The sequence below is a fragment of the Chiloscyllium plagiosum genome, chromosome 11 (assembly GCF_004010195.1).
Source record: "Chiloscyllium plagiosum isolate BGI_BamShark_2017 chromosome 11, ASM401019v2, whole genome shotgun sequence".
NCBI classification, from domain to species: domain Eukaryota; kingdom Metazoa; phylum Chordata; class Chondrichthyes; order Orectolobiformes; family Hemiscylliidae; genus Chiloscyllium; species Chiloscyllium plagiosum.
Window position 1 is genome coordinate 54,814,874 of NC_057720.1, and position 15,285 is coordinate 54,830,158.

General features: G+C 38.5%; 1 protein-coding gene across 1 annotated transcript in view; it reads left to right on the plus strand.

The window, feature by feature from the left end:
- The window catches only part of LOC122554402 (retinoid isomerohydrolase-like), a 46,286-nt gene extending 32,332 nt beyond the window's left edge, over positions 1 to 13,954 (plus strand). Inside the window, exons 6-14 of the mRNA XM_043699368.1 lie at positions 490 to 637; positions 6,595 to 6,676; positions 7,070 to 7,202; positions 7,542 to 7,681; positions 9,147 to 9,276; positions 12,261 to 12,375; positions 12,474 to 12,568; positions 12,657 to 12,768; positions 13,548 to 13,954. Coding sequence (XP_043555303.1) covers positions 490 to 637; positions 6,595 to 6,676; positions 7,070 to 7,202; positions 7,542 to 7,681; positions 9,147 to 9,276; positions 12,261 to 12,375; positions 12,474 to 12,568; positions 12,657 to 12,768; positions 13,548 to 13,696 — 1,104 coding nt within the window. The 3' untranslated portion in view covers positions 13,697 to 13,954. The remainder of the gene's footprint in view (positions 1 to 489; positions 638 to 6,594; positions 6,677 to 7,069; positions 7,203 to 7,541; positions 7,682 to 9,146; positions 9,277 to 12,260; positions 12,376 to 12,473; positions 12,569 to 12,656; positions 12,769 to 13,547) is intronic.
- The last annotated feature ends 1,331 nt before the right edge of the window (positions 13,955 to 15,285 follow it).

Consider the following 15,285-nt stretch of genomic DNA (forward strand, 5'->3'; position numbering starts at 1 on the left):
TATAAAAGAGACCTAAGGGGCAACCTTTTCACGCAGAGGGTGGTATGTGTATGGAATGAACTGCCAGAGGATGTGGTGGAGACTGGTACAATTGCAACATTTAAGAGGCATTTGGATGGGTATATGAATAGGAAGGGTTTGGAGGGATATGGGCCGGGTGCTGGCAGGTGGGACTAGATTGAGTTGGGATATCTGGTCGGCATGGACGGGTTGGACTGAAGGGTCTGTTTCCATGCTGTACATCTCTATGACTCTATATATTGTAAGGTTAATTGTGGCCTTAATTTTCCACTATTCTCACACTAAGACAGTACTATAGTGCATTGGTAGGCCTCAGAACTAGAAGAAAATCTCTCCAAATTTATCAAGTTGAGGAGACTATGAAGGTGTACTAAAGATCTCATTATACATTAAGAAACTATGAATTTGTATAACTAATCAAGTAAAATTTTAGTTCATATTTGGCAATGTAATTTTATTTTGATGCAGGTGGATCTTTGCAACTACTGTGTAATCAATGGTGCAACTGCTCACCCTCATATTGAGCATGATGGAACTGTCTACAATATCGGCAATTGCTTTGGGAAAAGATTTTCTTTTGCTTACAATATTATCAGAATACCCCCACTGCAATCAGGTAAATCATAAACATTTAGTAAAATTATTCCAGCTACAAAAATTAATCAAAGTCTTCGTCTGGAGAGGATTGACGATGAAATAAATGTACACCAATATTTTTCATTGCTGCAGTCATCGCACTGTTACTTTACAGCACTGACTGAAAATGATGAATGTTTAAACAGATCAGATTTGTTATTTCATTATATTAATATTTATTTCTGGCCTTCAAAACAACACTAGAACTTTTAGACTGTTTATATAACTAGAACGACTCGTATATTAGTCCTTCAATAGACAGATGGTCACAAGTAATGTCCACATCCCATGAGCAAATAAAAAAAACTGCTGCAAATAAAACCAAATAATTCATCAAAAAATTTGAATACAGAATTGAAAGATTTCATTTTTTTAATCAACCTGTTCAGATGTGCTACGAAATACCACTGGAGTAATTGAGACTTGAACTCGGATCATTTGAAGTAGGAATACTACCACTGCACTACAAGGGCCCTCGGAACATTTCATGTGAAATAATTTTTAATCAACCTGTTCAGAGATGTTATTATACATCTCTGCAGTAGGTGGGTCGAGAACATGGGCCTAGGGTCTCAGAGGTAGGAACACTACCACTGCATCACAGAGCCCCTGAACTTTTTTAAAAATCAAATAAGCATTGCCCATTGACTGATGTCACAAACTGACAACATGGCCTATTTCTAGCAGACCCACACCTTCCGAGACCATGAAATCTTGGCCTGGGATTGAAATCTGGAGCTTCTGGTTCAGAGGTAGGGACACTATCACTGTTCCACACAAGTCATAGAGCTTTTTTTTCTCATATTTTCCTGAACGTTTTACTAATTCCCATTCCTAAAGCTAGGAACTTGCATTTGATGAGCGACCCAATGCTGCAACTGCTGCCTCCAGTTCCAGGTATGCAGTTGGTCAATGCAGGAAAGGACAGATGGTGCTTTTGAAAGTATTGACTCTTTTCCTCAATGACAACTGCACTGTGACTGAAAAGGTAATTGTTGACCTTCAGTGTGACAATGCTTGGTTTTCAGGTCCAGATGTCAAGAAATCTATCTCTTCAGACTTTTAGGTTCAGAAATATACTAGCTACTTCTCACCAATCACATCTGCACAGATCCAGTGAGACTTATCCATCATAAGAATCTATTTCAATTAGCTTATTTTATTCACAACTTGCAAAATGGTTTGAAGATTTAGAGACGAAGTGCGCTTAGTCCCCTAACACACTTAATTCCCTAACCATAGACGTCATACCCTCCCTGAGATGAGCCTATCTGCTCATAAACATGTTATATTTGACCCAGAAATAAACTTTTATATCTGCATCATTAAACCTGCTTATTTCCACTCACAAGACATTGTCCAACTCCACCTCGCCTCATCTCTTCTGCTGTTTACACCCTCCTGCATATCTTGTGTTATTATGCTAAAGATATTTTCCAAATAAAATATGTTGTGTTTTATTATTTTACAATGTTCTTGAAGTTAAAATAAATTTGCTTGAAATTATTCATTAACTCTGTCACTGAAGTTGCCTGTCCATTTGGTTATAAATGATATATCTCAAAAATTAGACAAAGAATGAATCTAAAAAAAGAACTGACTAGTTTTAAGCGAAGATGCAGATCCTGATTGGGATCCAGATTCCAAAATTTTAAAGGATCCTTTGACATTTGGAAATAAGATGATTTGACTTTTTTTTTTGGATTATTTAAAATCTTGTGATTGTTTTATAATGTTGTGGATTGTCTCAGTTGTTGTGGGAGAATTTCTCAGTGTTCCAAATGGGAGCAGAGTTTTCAGAGCAGGCTTTTGGGCATGGATTATCCTCAACCTATCTCAGTGAGTTCTTATTAAAACTATTACGTTTTTCAAATTTAGAATAAAATGCATTGACCAGGCAAATGTAATTGCAACAATGTAGAGTTAAAGTAGGGTATTGGGTGTATGCACGCTGTTGAGTGACCTTTTCACTTGTTATGTGAATACATTTGTCTGTGGAATCAAACTGATAGACCACTGCAAGAAAACCAGTGTCTTAATATACAGTACTAATACTTCAATTGCAAAGCTGTTAGTGTTATTGCTTCACTAGAGCACTTCTTAATAATTATTTGTAGTAGCTAAGGAAAATATTTGTTGAGCTTGGCATATTACAAATTACTGGAGCAGAACTTTGTAATTCTGTATTTAATGGCAGAATTCAAATTTTTATAAGGTCAAGGATAGCAGTACAGAAGTTACAGCCAGCTGTAAATACACTTAAGATGATTGAAATTTCAATTTTGTTAGAAGAATTCTCTGCGAACCACTCTTACCACAGAATCCTAGAAGCTAGTTTCACAACAGGATTTCCTGAATTCTGTCAGCAGGTATGTAAATTTAAAAGGTAAAATTAGGGATAGATGTGTTGAGTTGATTGGCAGCTTTCATGCCTGGTAACTGTGCATATTGTTTTCTTTATTTTTTCATGGGAAGTTAGTATCTTTTGGGCTTTGTTGCCTAACCCGTATGGCTCTTGAATTGGGTGATGTGCTAGATTATTACTGGGGACAGAGAAGAGTCAGTCCAGCTGCTGTGGATCTAGAGTTGCATGTAAATCAGACAGGGTAAAGATGATGGATTTCCTTTCCTAAAGGGTATTAGTGAACCAATAATTGTTTCATGGGCACCATTCTTAAGATTTGCTTTAAATTCCAGATTTGCTTTAGATTCCAGATTTTATTAATTGAATTTAAATTATACTTGCTGGCCACGGTGGGATTTGAACTTATTTACCCAAAACCATAAACTAGTCTAATGATATAACCATTAGGCCATCAGCTGCTTATCTATATGAGTTCAATTCCTAACATTAAAATTTATTATCAAAGAGGAGAGTGATTCACAATGAACTTTGTGAATTGAATTGAATTGAGTTAAATTGCATTTTTGTTGTCAGATGTACCGAGGCACAGTGAAAAGCTTTCTTGAGAGCAATATAGACAGACAGAGTCATAGAGATATATAACATGGAAACAGACCCTTCGGTCCAACTCATCCATGCCGACCAGATATCCCAACCCAATCTAGTCCCACCTGCCAACACCTCGCCCATATCCCTCCAAACCCTTCCTATTCATATACCCATCCAAATGCCTCTTAAATGTTGCAATTGGACCAGCCTCCACCACATCCTCTGGCAGCTCATTCCATACACAAACCACCCTCTGTGTGAAAAGGTTGCCCCTTAGGTCTCTTTTATATCTTTCCCCTCTCCCAGAATTGCACGCAATATTACAATAGTGGCCTAATCAATGTCCAGTAGAGCTGCAACATGACCTCCCAACTCCTGTACTCAATACTCTGACCAATAAAGGAAAGCATACCAAAAACCTTCTTCACTATCCTATCCACCTGCGACTCCACTTTCAAGGAGCTATGAACCTGCACTCCAAGGTCTCTTTGTTCAGCAACACTCTCTAGGACCTTACCATTAAGTGTATATGTCCTGCTAAGATTTGCTTTTCCAAAATGCAGCACCTCACATTTATCTGAATTAAACTCCATCTGCCACTTCTTAGCCCATTGGCCCATCTGGTCCAGATCCTATTGTAATCTGAGGTTGTAACCTCCTCCTTGTCCACACGCGTCCAATTTTGGTGTCATCTGCAAACTTACTAACTATACCTCTTATGCTCGCATCCAAATCATTTATGTAAATGACAAAAAGTAGAGGACCCAGCACCAATCCTTGTGGCACTCCACTGGTCACAGGCCTCCAGTCTGATCACAGAGTTAAATAGCATAGATTAATAAATAATAGATAAACAGCGGCAAAACAAAAACACAGGTACAGGCGAATGTTAAGAGTTTGTGAGTCCATTCAGTATTGTAACAACAATAGGGTAGAAACTGTTTCAAAACCGGCTGGTGCATGTGTTCAGGCTTCTGTACCTTCTCCCCGATGGTAGAGGTTGTAGAAAAGCATTGCCAGGGTGGGACGGATCTTTGAGAATGCTGGCGCCCTTTCCTTGACAGCGGGCCTGGTAAATGGATTCTATAGATGGGAGGTTGGCCTTTGTGATTGTCCAGGCCGAGTTCACCACTCTCTGTAACCGTCTCTGAACTTGAATAGTACAGTTGTCATACCAGGTAGTGATACATCCAGACAAAATGCTCTCGATGGCGCACCTAAAGAAGTTGGCAAGAGTATTCGCCATCATGCCAAATTTTCTCAGCTGCCTGAGGAAGAAGAGATGTTGTTGGGCCTTTGTAACCAGTGCATCCACATGAAGAGTCCAAGAAAGCTTGTTGTGGATGACCACTCCCAGGAGCTTGACACTATCCACTCGTTCCACCTCTGTGCTGTTAATATGTAAGGGGATATGAGCAACATCCCACTGAAATGTCAATAATGAGTTCCTTAGTTTTGCCCTCATTGAGAGTTAGGTTGTTCTCAGTGCACCATTTTCCCAGGTCTTTCACCTCCAATCTGTAGTCTGTTTCGTCGCCATCTGAATTCGACCAACTATTGTGGTGTCATCAGCAAACCTGTAAATGGCATTAGTCTGGTATTTGGCAATGCAGTCATGGGTATACAGTGAGTACAGTAGGGGGCTGAGTACGCACTGCTGGGTAGCTCCAGTGTTGAGTGTTAATGAGAATGAAATATTGTCCCCAATCTTCACTGATTTATGGCCTGTGGGTCAGGAAACTCAGGATCCAGTTGCAGAGAGCGGGGCTTAGTCCAAGATCACTAAGTTTAGTAATCAGTCTCAAGGGGATAATAGTGTTGAAGGCTGAACTGTAGTCAATGAGTAGGATTCTTACGTAGCTGTTCTTGGTGTCAAGATGTTCTATGGAAGAGTGAAGGGCAAGTGATATGGCATCTGACATGGATCTATTGGTCCAATAGGCAAATTGGGGTGCGTCAAGAGTACTGGGGAGGCTGGAGTTGATTAATGCCATGACCAGCCTTCCAATACACTTCATGACCACTGAAGTTAGTGCCACTGGTGGTAGTCATTGAGACATGCTGCATTAGCCTTCTTAGGCATAGGGATGACGTTGGCCCTCTTGAAATAGGCAGAGAGAATGGCCTGCTGCAGGAAGAGGTTGACGATGTCTGAGAAGACCTCTGCCAGTTGATCTGCGCGTGCTCCGAGTGCACGGTCTGGTACTCCGTCTGGTCCCATTACTTTCCTTGTATTCACATGAAGGAAAACTGATCTGACCTCTGATGCAGTGACTGTTGGGATAGGTTTGTCAAGACTTGTCGGAATAGGTGTTACCTCTCTGCTGAAATTCTACTCAAAGCAAGTGTAGAAAGAGTTGAAACAATCTGGGAGGAATGTGCCATCGTCTGCTATCTTGCACTGTCTCTTTTTGGAATTTATAGAGTCATAGAGATGTACAGCATGGAAACTGACCCTTCGGTCCAACCTGTCCATGCCGATCAGATATCCCAACCCAATCTAGTCCCACCTGCCAGCACCCGACCCATATCCCTCCAAACCCGTCCCATTATATACTTATCCAAATGCCTCTTAAATGTTGCAATTGTACCAGCCTCCACCACATCCTCTGGCAGCTCATTCCATACACGTACCACCCTTTATGATGTCATTCAGTCCTTGCCATAGTTGCCGGGTGTCTATCTGGGTCTGTAGTTTGGATAGGTATTGGTCTTTGGCTGTCTTAATGGCTCTGCAAAGGTCATACTTGGATTCCTTATATTTAAGTGGGTCTCCTGACTTGAAGGCCTCACGCCTGGTTTTTAGCAGGCTCTGTATGTCCTGATTCATCCAGGGTTTCCTGTTGGGGAACATACAGGTTGACTTCCTCGGTGAGTCTTGCATAATCAAATAAATATCCTGTAAGAATGCTCTGATTATGAAATTAAAGTTTTAATTGTTCATAATTCTTGCATAGCCCACATTTAACTACTTGTAATTACAGATAGGAAAGACCCATTGAAAAAAATGGAAGTGGTTGTCCAGTTTCCATGTAGTGACAGATTCAAACCATCCTATGTACACAGGTTTGTATTGACTTTTCTTGACAGAGGAGTAATTTTATTGAATAATCCTGATGCTTTTAGAGAACCAAATTGCGAGCAATTACAGTGAATTGAATAAAATCAAATTTTGAGTGTAGGTTTATCAATAGAGATTTTTGCAGTGATTTTATTCGATAAAAATAGTTCAGAAAAATCTGATACTTGAGGCAGAATTTTCCCAGTGAATGAGGTGCGAAATGATGAGTTAGTTGGGAAAATGTGGGGGAAATATTGTCCAATTTTCGACCCAAGGTTTTACTGGTGAGATGAGAATGAGACAGTGAAGTGACTTATAATATCCTTTTATGTTAAACGTATCAAGTTGTTTTTGAATTCATTATTAGTTGTGACTGGAAATCATCTTTCTCCAAACAGTTTTGGTTTGTGTGAAAACTACATTGTATTTGTGGAGCAACCGGTCAAAATTAACCTGTGGAAATTTCTCTCATCATGGACCGTTCGAAGTACTACCTATATGGATTGCTTTGAATCAAATGATTCCATGGGAGTAAGTAACTATTCATCATGTGGAAAAACAAACATTTGACTGCTGTAGGATTTTGAATTATGATTGATACTTTTCTGCGGAGACGGAAACAGAGTTAATGTTTCAAATTGTGACATTTTATCAGGACTGTTCTGAACTAGCTGCAATTCTTTAAGGAGTGTAATTTCTCCTAATCTCTCCTTTTTCTTTCTTAGTTTCATTTTAAGTCGATCCTATTCTCCACATCATTATGCCCACACAATGTTTATGACCTCCTGACCATATTGTCCTGACAATATAGTTATTTTTGAACAGAACCTAGAAGAATTACAGTTTGTCATAAGAGTTTATGTTTTACAGACATGGTTCCATGTTGCAAACAAGAAGACTGGTGAATACTATAATATAAATTACAGAACTTCAGCATTTAATATTTTCCATCATATTAACACTTATGAAGATAGTGGCTTTATTATTGTTGATGTATGCTCCTGGAAAGGGTAGGTATCTAAATTAATTATCTGGAGTTGTTGCAAAAAAAAGTCTATTTTGACTTTAATTTATGTTAAACTCCACCTTTCCAAATCTTTTTACCAATACTGTTGGTGTTGATTCATAACGGAGAGCACAATCATTGGATAGGCTTTGATTTCTCACTCCTGGCCATGTTTATGTGTGAGCCCAGAAAATGAGTATTTGCAAGCTATCCAATCATATCATAAATCACAGAATGATGCAAACCATCATTAAGATATTTAGTATATCCGATCCGTTGTAGTCTTATCCAATAAATCCCATTCCCATGCTCTTTCCCCATACTCATGTAACATTTTCGTATCAAATGTTTTCCACCTCTCTTCTGAATACTGCTGTTGAATCTGTGGTTAGCACCCTTTCAAGCAGTGCAAAACAGATCACGAATCAAGAAATATTTGTCTTGGTGCCTCTGGTCCTTTTGTCCATTACCTTAAATGTATTCCATCTGGACACCTTAACTTTTCTTGCATATCGTTTCAGAGAACGTCTCTGGGACACCCGTACCCACCAACCCCACTGCCCCGTGGCTGAACACTTCAACTCCACCTCCACTCCAAGGACATGCAGACCCAGGGCCTCCTCCACCACCAAATCGTTACCACCTGACATCTGGAGGAGGAATGCCTCATATTCCACTTTTGAACCCTGCAATCACACGGGATAAATGTGGATTTCAACAGTTTCCTCAATCCTGCTCCTCGGATGCTGCCTGACCTGCTGTGCTCTTCCAGCACCACACTTTCGACTTTAATCTCCAGCATCTGCAGTCCTCACTTTCTCCCACCTTAACTTTCTGCCACTGCAAACAGTTTCTCTGTATTTATTTTATCAAACAAAACCAGTCATGATTTTGAAAACTGGTATTGAATGTCTCGGCATCACAGCACAGGGACAGTCTTTTTTTTTCATTTTGCCTTCTCCAACGCACCGCAAACTGTAAATTTTCTCCTCTTTGCAATGAGCTAGATCATGGCTTCTCCAATGGTTCAGCCATTACAACTTCAGCTTTTTTTTCAGCCTGAACTATGAATTCAGTGAAGAGGCCCTTAATAGCATATGTCCCATGTTTTATGTCCAGGTCAATGGCAAAGTTTTGCCTACACCACCACTCCCTCACTCTACCCCTACCCCAAATCCAACCTCCATGTTAAAAGTCAACTTTTCACTCACCGTCTTCCCATTTTGTAACTGTGGAGAAATAAATTCTCACCATATATACCATTGATTTTAATTATTGCACCTTCTACTACCACTACATTTTCTAGTATTAGCATGTCTGTTACTAATCTTAAATGCCCAAATGATTTGCAAGTGTACCGTATACAATCTATTAGATAAGTTTTACAGTTACATTATCTTAGCAACTTGTTTTTACTTTCTATCTCTTTGTGCACTGCTGTAAAGAATAATGCATTATTTCTGATGCAGGTTTGAGTTCATATATAATTACCTGTGGCTTGCCAATTTACGTGAAAACTGGGAAGAACTTAAAGTGAATGCGAGGAAGGCTCCTCACCCAGAAGTTAGGAGATACGTTCTACCATTGGACATAAACAATGTGAGTTTTCATTATTGTAGAATATTAAGGAGAAAAAGCATTTATCTTCTCAGTCTGAATCTATCACAAATGGATGTATCATTAGACCGTAATATCCATAATTAAAATGAATTTTGACAGGCTTTTGTTGTCATTTTGGTCATCGAACCAAGGCATTAATACACTAAAAGAGCAAGAATTGGGCTAACTTGAGAAAAGGATGTGCTGAAAAGTTTAAATATGACAATAAAATTGAGATGTACATCAGGCTTTTTAACAGTTATGCAGAAGACAGTTAAGATGCTGGAAAAACTTTAACAACAAAACATTTGTCCATCTTCTATATTTTTAAGGTGCTGAGACTTGGTGTATATTTCCAGCATTTTCTGCTTTCCTTAAAGCTTTGGGGCGGCACTGTGGCTTAGTGGTTAGTCCTACTACCTCACAGCACCAGGGACCCATGTTGGATTCCAGTCTTGGGTGGCTGTCTGTGTGGAGTTTGCTCATTCTCTCAGTGTTTGTGTGGGTACCCTCTGAGTGCTCCAGTTTCCTCTGACAATTCAAAGATGTGCGGGTTGGGTGGATTGGACGTGCTAACTTGCCCATAGTGTCCACAGATATGCAGGCTAGGTGGGCTAGCCATACACATTACAGGGATAGGGTAGGATGTGGGTCAGGGTGGGATGCTCCTAGGAGGGTCAGGCTGAATGGCCTGCTACCACACTGTAGGGATTCTATGATTCTGACATAAAGCTATGAATGGAAGTCAACAGGCTAATACTTAATGTAAAAAAATTTGGACTGACTCCCATTAATATTCCTTTTTAAAAAATAAAACCAAATTGAAAGACATTTGGTCAAACTAGAATACTTCCAGATAATTATTCTTGAATTATAATGTGTGTAAATGGAAGTTTCTAGGTCACTCATTTAGCTGATATTGACCTATGTAAAGCAGGAAAGTTCAAAATCTAATTTCAGTTTAAATAATTTTGGTGACAATTTAAGTGCTAATAGTCAGCCTAAATATCAAAAAGCGGAAAATCAAAAATAGTTCCTTCTTTATGGACATTTAGGAAGTGAGCAACTGAAAGGTATGGATTGCAGAGCTTTATCCAATGTTGTATTTGCTTACATTAATACCTATCAAAGGTGGAGTTCATGGAACCTGTGTTTGGTGTCTTGTATATGTGTATATATATTATATATATTATGTGGGAATGGCATATTGTTTCTGGGGCCTTGGAATCTTTGAAATTTTCAGGGCCCTTCCACATCTCAAGCACAGACCAACACCATAGTAGGAATATGTACTTGGAATTGAAACAGCAAAGCAATGCACTGGAAGCCTGAAACCTGAAGGTGGAATAGTTGTAGGCAAACATAGTATTTAAACTTTTGAGAGTTCCCTACATTGCTGCTTACCTTCCTCAGATCGAAGATCTCAAGGGGGGGTGGGAAGAGAGGCAAGAAGAATGCAGGCCCTACTCCATCCCATGGCTGAAGTACTTTGCACTCAGTACATGTAGCCAATTGTTTACCATAAGAATACTGACTTCAGAGTATTTGGGTTTTGGCTGAGGCAAGAATGACTTATCATTGTGAAAACCTCCATGTTGAATAGGTCACTGACACACACACACCAAGACTAAATGTGAAGTAGTTACTTTCGGTGAAATAATCCTTAAAATCAATTACACCTTCAAAGGGATTAAAATAAACCTACATATGAAAAAATAGGCTAAGGTTAGAGCTCATAGAATCTTATAGCTAAATAGAGGACAGTAAAATGGTTTTGACGTATAATATATGCATTATATACATACCATATAAAGGCAGTGTTCTACCTTGCACACAACTGAGCAATGTAGTTTATGAATTTCAATGATGGTCTGATGCCAGGTATGTTAGCTAATGATTTCCTGACCTAAATCAAACAGCATGTTTCTAGAGTACAAATACATAGATAAGAGCGCAAACTGTAGTCACTCAGCTCACGTTAACTATGCCCAAAGAATCTACTGTTAAATATGACTCCCCATTTGGCCAGTAGTTACTGAACAATCCTTTATGATTTAACAGCTACATCAACAAACTAAAATTACGGTAATTAGTCGAGCTTGTAACATGGCTCATTTTCACTTGCCAGAAATTACAAATATTCAAGCTCAAGAACCTGTTTTCTGCAAACAAAAGCAACAGTTTAAATCTTATGCTTTTTTTTAATTAACCAGATGCTTGGGGAATCTCTTATTTCCCACTATTATCTAAAAGGCAATGTCTTAGACAATTAGAGGTGACTTGTCAACCAATTTGTACCTTTTTCTCCTATAGGATAACTTGCTTTGGTTGTTTGAAATTTGGCATTTTTATGTTTGGCCTGATAAGTACAAGATGATAAAAAGCTTCGACAACATTACCGTATTGTCACCAAAATCCAAATGTTTTTACCTGAATGAAGAGAGTGTCTTTTCATTTCCCTGATGATGTGTGTTTATTTATAGAATGGCCTTTGTGATCTGAAAAAATTGTGATCCAAATTCACATGATTTAGTTTCAAGGTAGCAGTCTATAGTCATGTATTAAGAAAGAATTAGGTCCCCACTTACAAACCATTATGGTTACATTACACTGTTTACTCCATTCTGATAGGAACGTAGTCACTGCCTGTCCTTGGAGAGGTGGAGACACCCACCTAACCCCTGACCCTATACTAGATCAGTTGGCTCCCATGCAAAGTTTTATTTTATTTTAAATTAGTACCTCTTTGGATTCCAAACTGTTCACTGGGTTTAGCTTCCATTTGTAAGGTCCCTGTACTTCCTTGAAAAGGCCAACATGCCACCACTCACTCAATGCATTTTCTCCAAGGATGTTACCTGTAGTTCAACCAAAATTGCTCTTACAGAACTTTAGACCTGTAAACATTATTAAGAAACCTTGAAATGAAGATTTCTCAGTTAATACTATATCAGATTGTGCATTTCTTACAATGTCTTATTTAGGTTGAACATGGCAAAAATTTGGTGTCTCTTGACACCACAACTGCCACTGCTACAGTTCGGCAAGATGGAACAATTTGGCTGGAACCAGAAGTGCTCTTTTCAGGGCCTCGGCAAGGTGACATGCACTTTTAATAAAAGGACGTGCAAATAATTCTGACAAGTCACTTTGAGAGACTTCTTAAAATTCGCATTAAAATATTTTCTACATTACAGCATTTGAATTTCCTCAAATTAACTATCAGAAATTCAGTGGAAAGGACTACACATATGCTTATGGACTGGGATTGAATCACTTTATTCCAGACAAGGTAAAAAAACTAATGAGTGTGGTTGAAATTTTAACCATTCGACTAAAATGAACTTGCTTCCACTGATGTCTATTTTTCTGTCATGCAGATATACAAGTTAAACGTGAAAACCAAAGAGCACTGGTTATGGCAGGAACCAGATACATATCCATCAGAACCAATCTTTGTTCCACATCCAGATGCAATGGATGAAGATGATGGTATAATATTAATATTAGATCAATCAACAGCATGGTGCTTGCTTTGCAGTTTATCATCAACATTTTGAATGATATTAGAAGATTCTAGTCTGCTCTCCCCATATCAAACAAGCAGGGACATCAGGTTGAATTTGTCATTGTAACCCAGGATTCTTCCTTTTTGGCTCCAAATAATCCTGCACACCAATAGCCGAGCAGACAGAGCAATTCTGATTGGGAAAAATATGGAAATCTTAAGAGGACTGGTGGGCTGTTCAGTTCTAATTAGTTAACTCCCCAGTAACACACTCCGTCAATCTGAACTTAAAGTCTCTGGATTTGAATAAGTGTAATGTTTTACAAACTGCTCTCTGTGTGGAATTTCAGTAATTCAGTTTAGAACCTCTCGAGCATGACAATAGATTTCCAATTATCAGAGTCTTAGCTGAAGTATGATAAGGCACACAGGTATAGGAACTTTTGCAGAAGTCTTCTCATCTATACTCCTGAATGAATCTTTGTAGAATCTCATACTTTCCAAATCTTTCCTTTTTTTTCCAAAGAGGGAATAAAAATTAGTCAAAAATCTTGATAGCTCATTTAGCATGTTAACTCTGTGCAGAGCTGTGTCTGAACAGTATGAATGTGATTTCCTGTATGGGGCCTTAGATTTCACATATGAATACGGGCAGGTGAGTAATTTGTGGAAGTAGTGTTAAATACTAGGCTGAGTCAATGAAAGATTGTTTGAATTAAGAAGAAAATATTATTATAAAATACTATTTAATTTTTGTTAACAGGTGTGTTACTGACTTCGGTTGTAAGCCCAGGTTCGGGTCAAAAACCTGCTTTCCTTTTGATTCTTGATGCCAAGGATCTCCATGAAATAGCCAGGGCAGAAGTGGAGACCAACATCCCTGTTACCTTCCATGGAATGTACAAACCATAATGATCTTGTACCTAGCATAACTGATATTATGGTCATACAAAAATACTGCAATGTAAAACAAAGTAATGTATGCAGAACAACAAGTTAATAGCATAGTCCTTACTTTATCTGTTATGTTAGTACATGTAAAAAATCACATTAGCTTAATTCCTAAGCTGTATTTTGCAATATACATCAAAATTAGGAAGTGATTATTGGCATTAACTATGTAGAGTTGATTATTGTGGCACTGGAAAAGTACAACATGTCAGGCAGCATCCGAGGAGCAGGAGAGTCGACATTTCAGGCGTAAGCCCTTCATCAGGAATCAGCACATTTCTGATGAAGGGGCTTACGCCCGAAACATCGACTCTCCTGCTCCTCAGATGTTGCCTGACCGGCTGCGCTTTGCAAATGCCCCACTTTTCAACTCTGATCTCCAGCATCTGCAGTCCTCACTTTCTCCTATTAACTTTGTAAAGCTGAGTATTTGTTATTAAATTAAAGTCAAAGTTGCTTTATTTTTAAGTTGTGATCAATAAAACATGCTGACACAAATTTTGCCCTCAAGATCTAAAGTGTACGTAGCTGTGATTATCAACCTGAGATAATGATAACAAAATCCTTCTAGCAATATGACACAATACAATAGATTAGAGTTATGTAAACATGGAACGTATCCCTTTCACTTCATGTCTATCACTAAGTACTCAGAACTTATGGACATTTCAGTCTCAAAAATCTGTTTCTTATACCTTCTCTATGACTGGTTTTCTCTTCACAAAAAAATCTCACCACAGCCCCATATCAGCACTTTCTTTCCTATTCATTTCCATTACCATCTTCAAACATTATTACATTGGGAAACCTCTGCATCTTTGAGCCTTTCTCCACTGCTTTCTGAAAAGCTCAGGTATCTTTCCTAGTCATTGTTCATTGTTATGTGGAACAATTCTCTGCTCATTTTCTCCTCCCTTTCCAAACTCACATTCTAACCCAAGTCCTCAAAATGCACCTTTTAAATTCCAAATTCTTTGCAGTACTATTTACCTCCAATATTCCTTGAACTCATCTTTAACAATTTCCAATTTGAGTTCCAAAATCTAGTTTTTGCTACATCCCTTTCTGGTCAAATTAAATTCGAAGTCTGCAGCCCTGATACACTGTTCTTTATTGCTCTGGTTCACTGCTCTGGAGCTTTAAGCAAAGTTGATTATATTCTCACACAAAAAACAGATATTGCTGGAAAAACTCAGTAGATATGGCAGCATCTGTGGGGAGAAAGCAGCGTTAACATTTTGAGTCTAGTGACCCTTCATCAATTTCTGTTTTGCTTACAGATCTACAGCAGCTGCAATTCTTTGTTTTATTGATTATATCCTCCTTTACATTGGGTCCTCTATATTTTACCTCTGCATTTTCAAACCTGTTTGATAGTAAAAAGCAAATAAGATTTTTTTTTGCAACATGGGCACTGGGAAGTGTGAAGTTTAAAATTAATACTTTGCACCTAACAAAATTTCACTGCCAATTCCATCCTCCACATCACTTAACCTTGATGTGCTGTTCATCTTAATAGATTCACCTCTGCATCTTATCTATTTTGATAA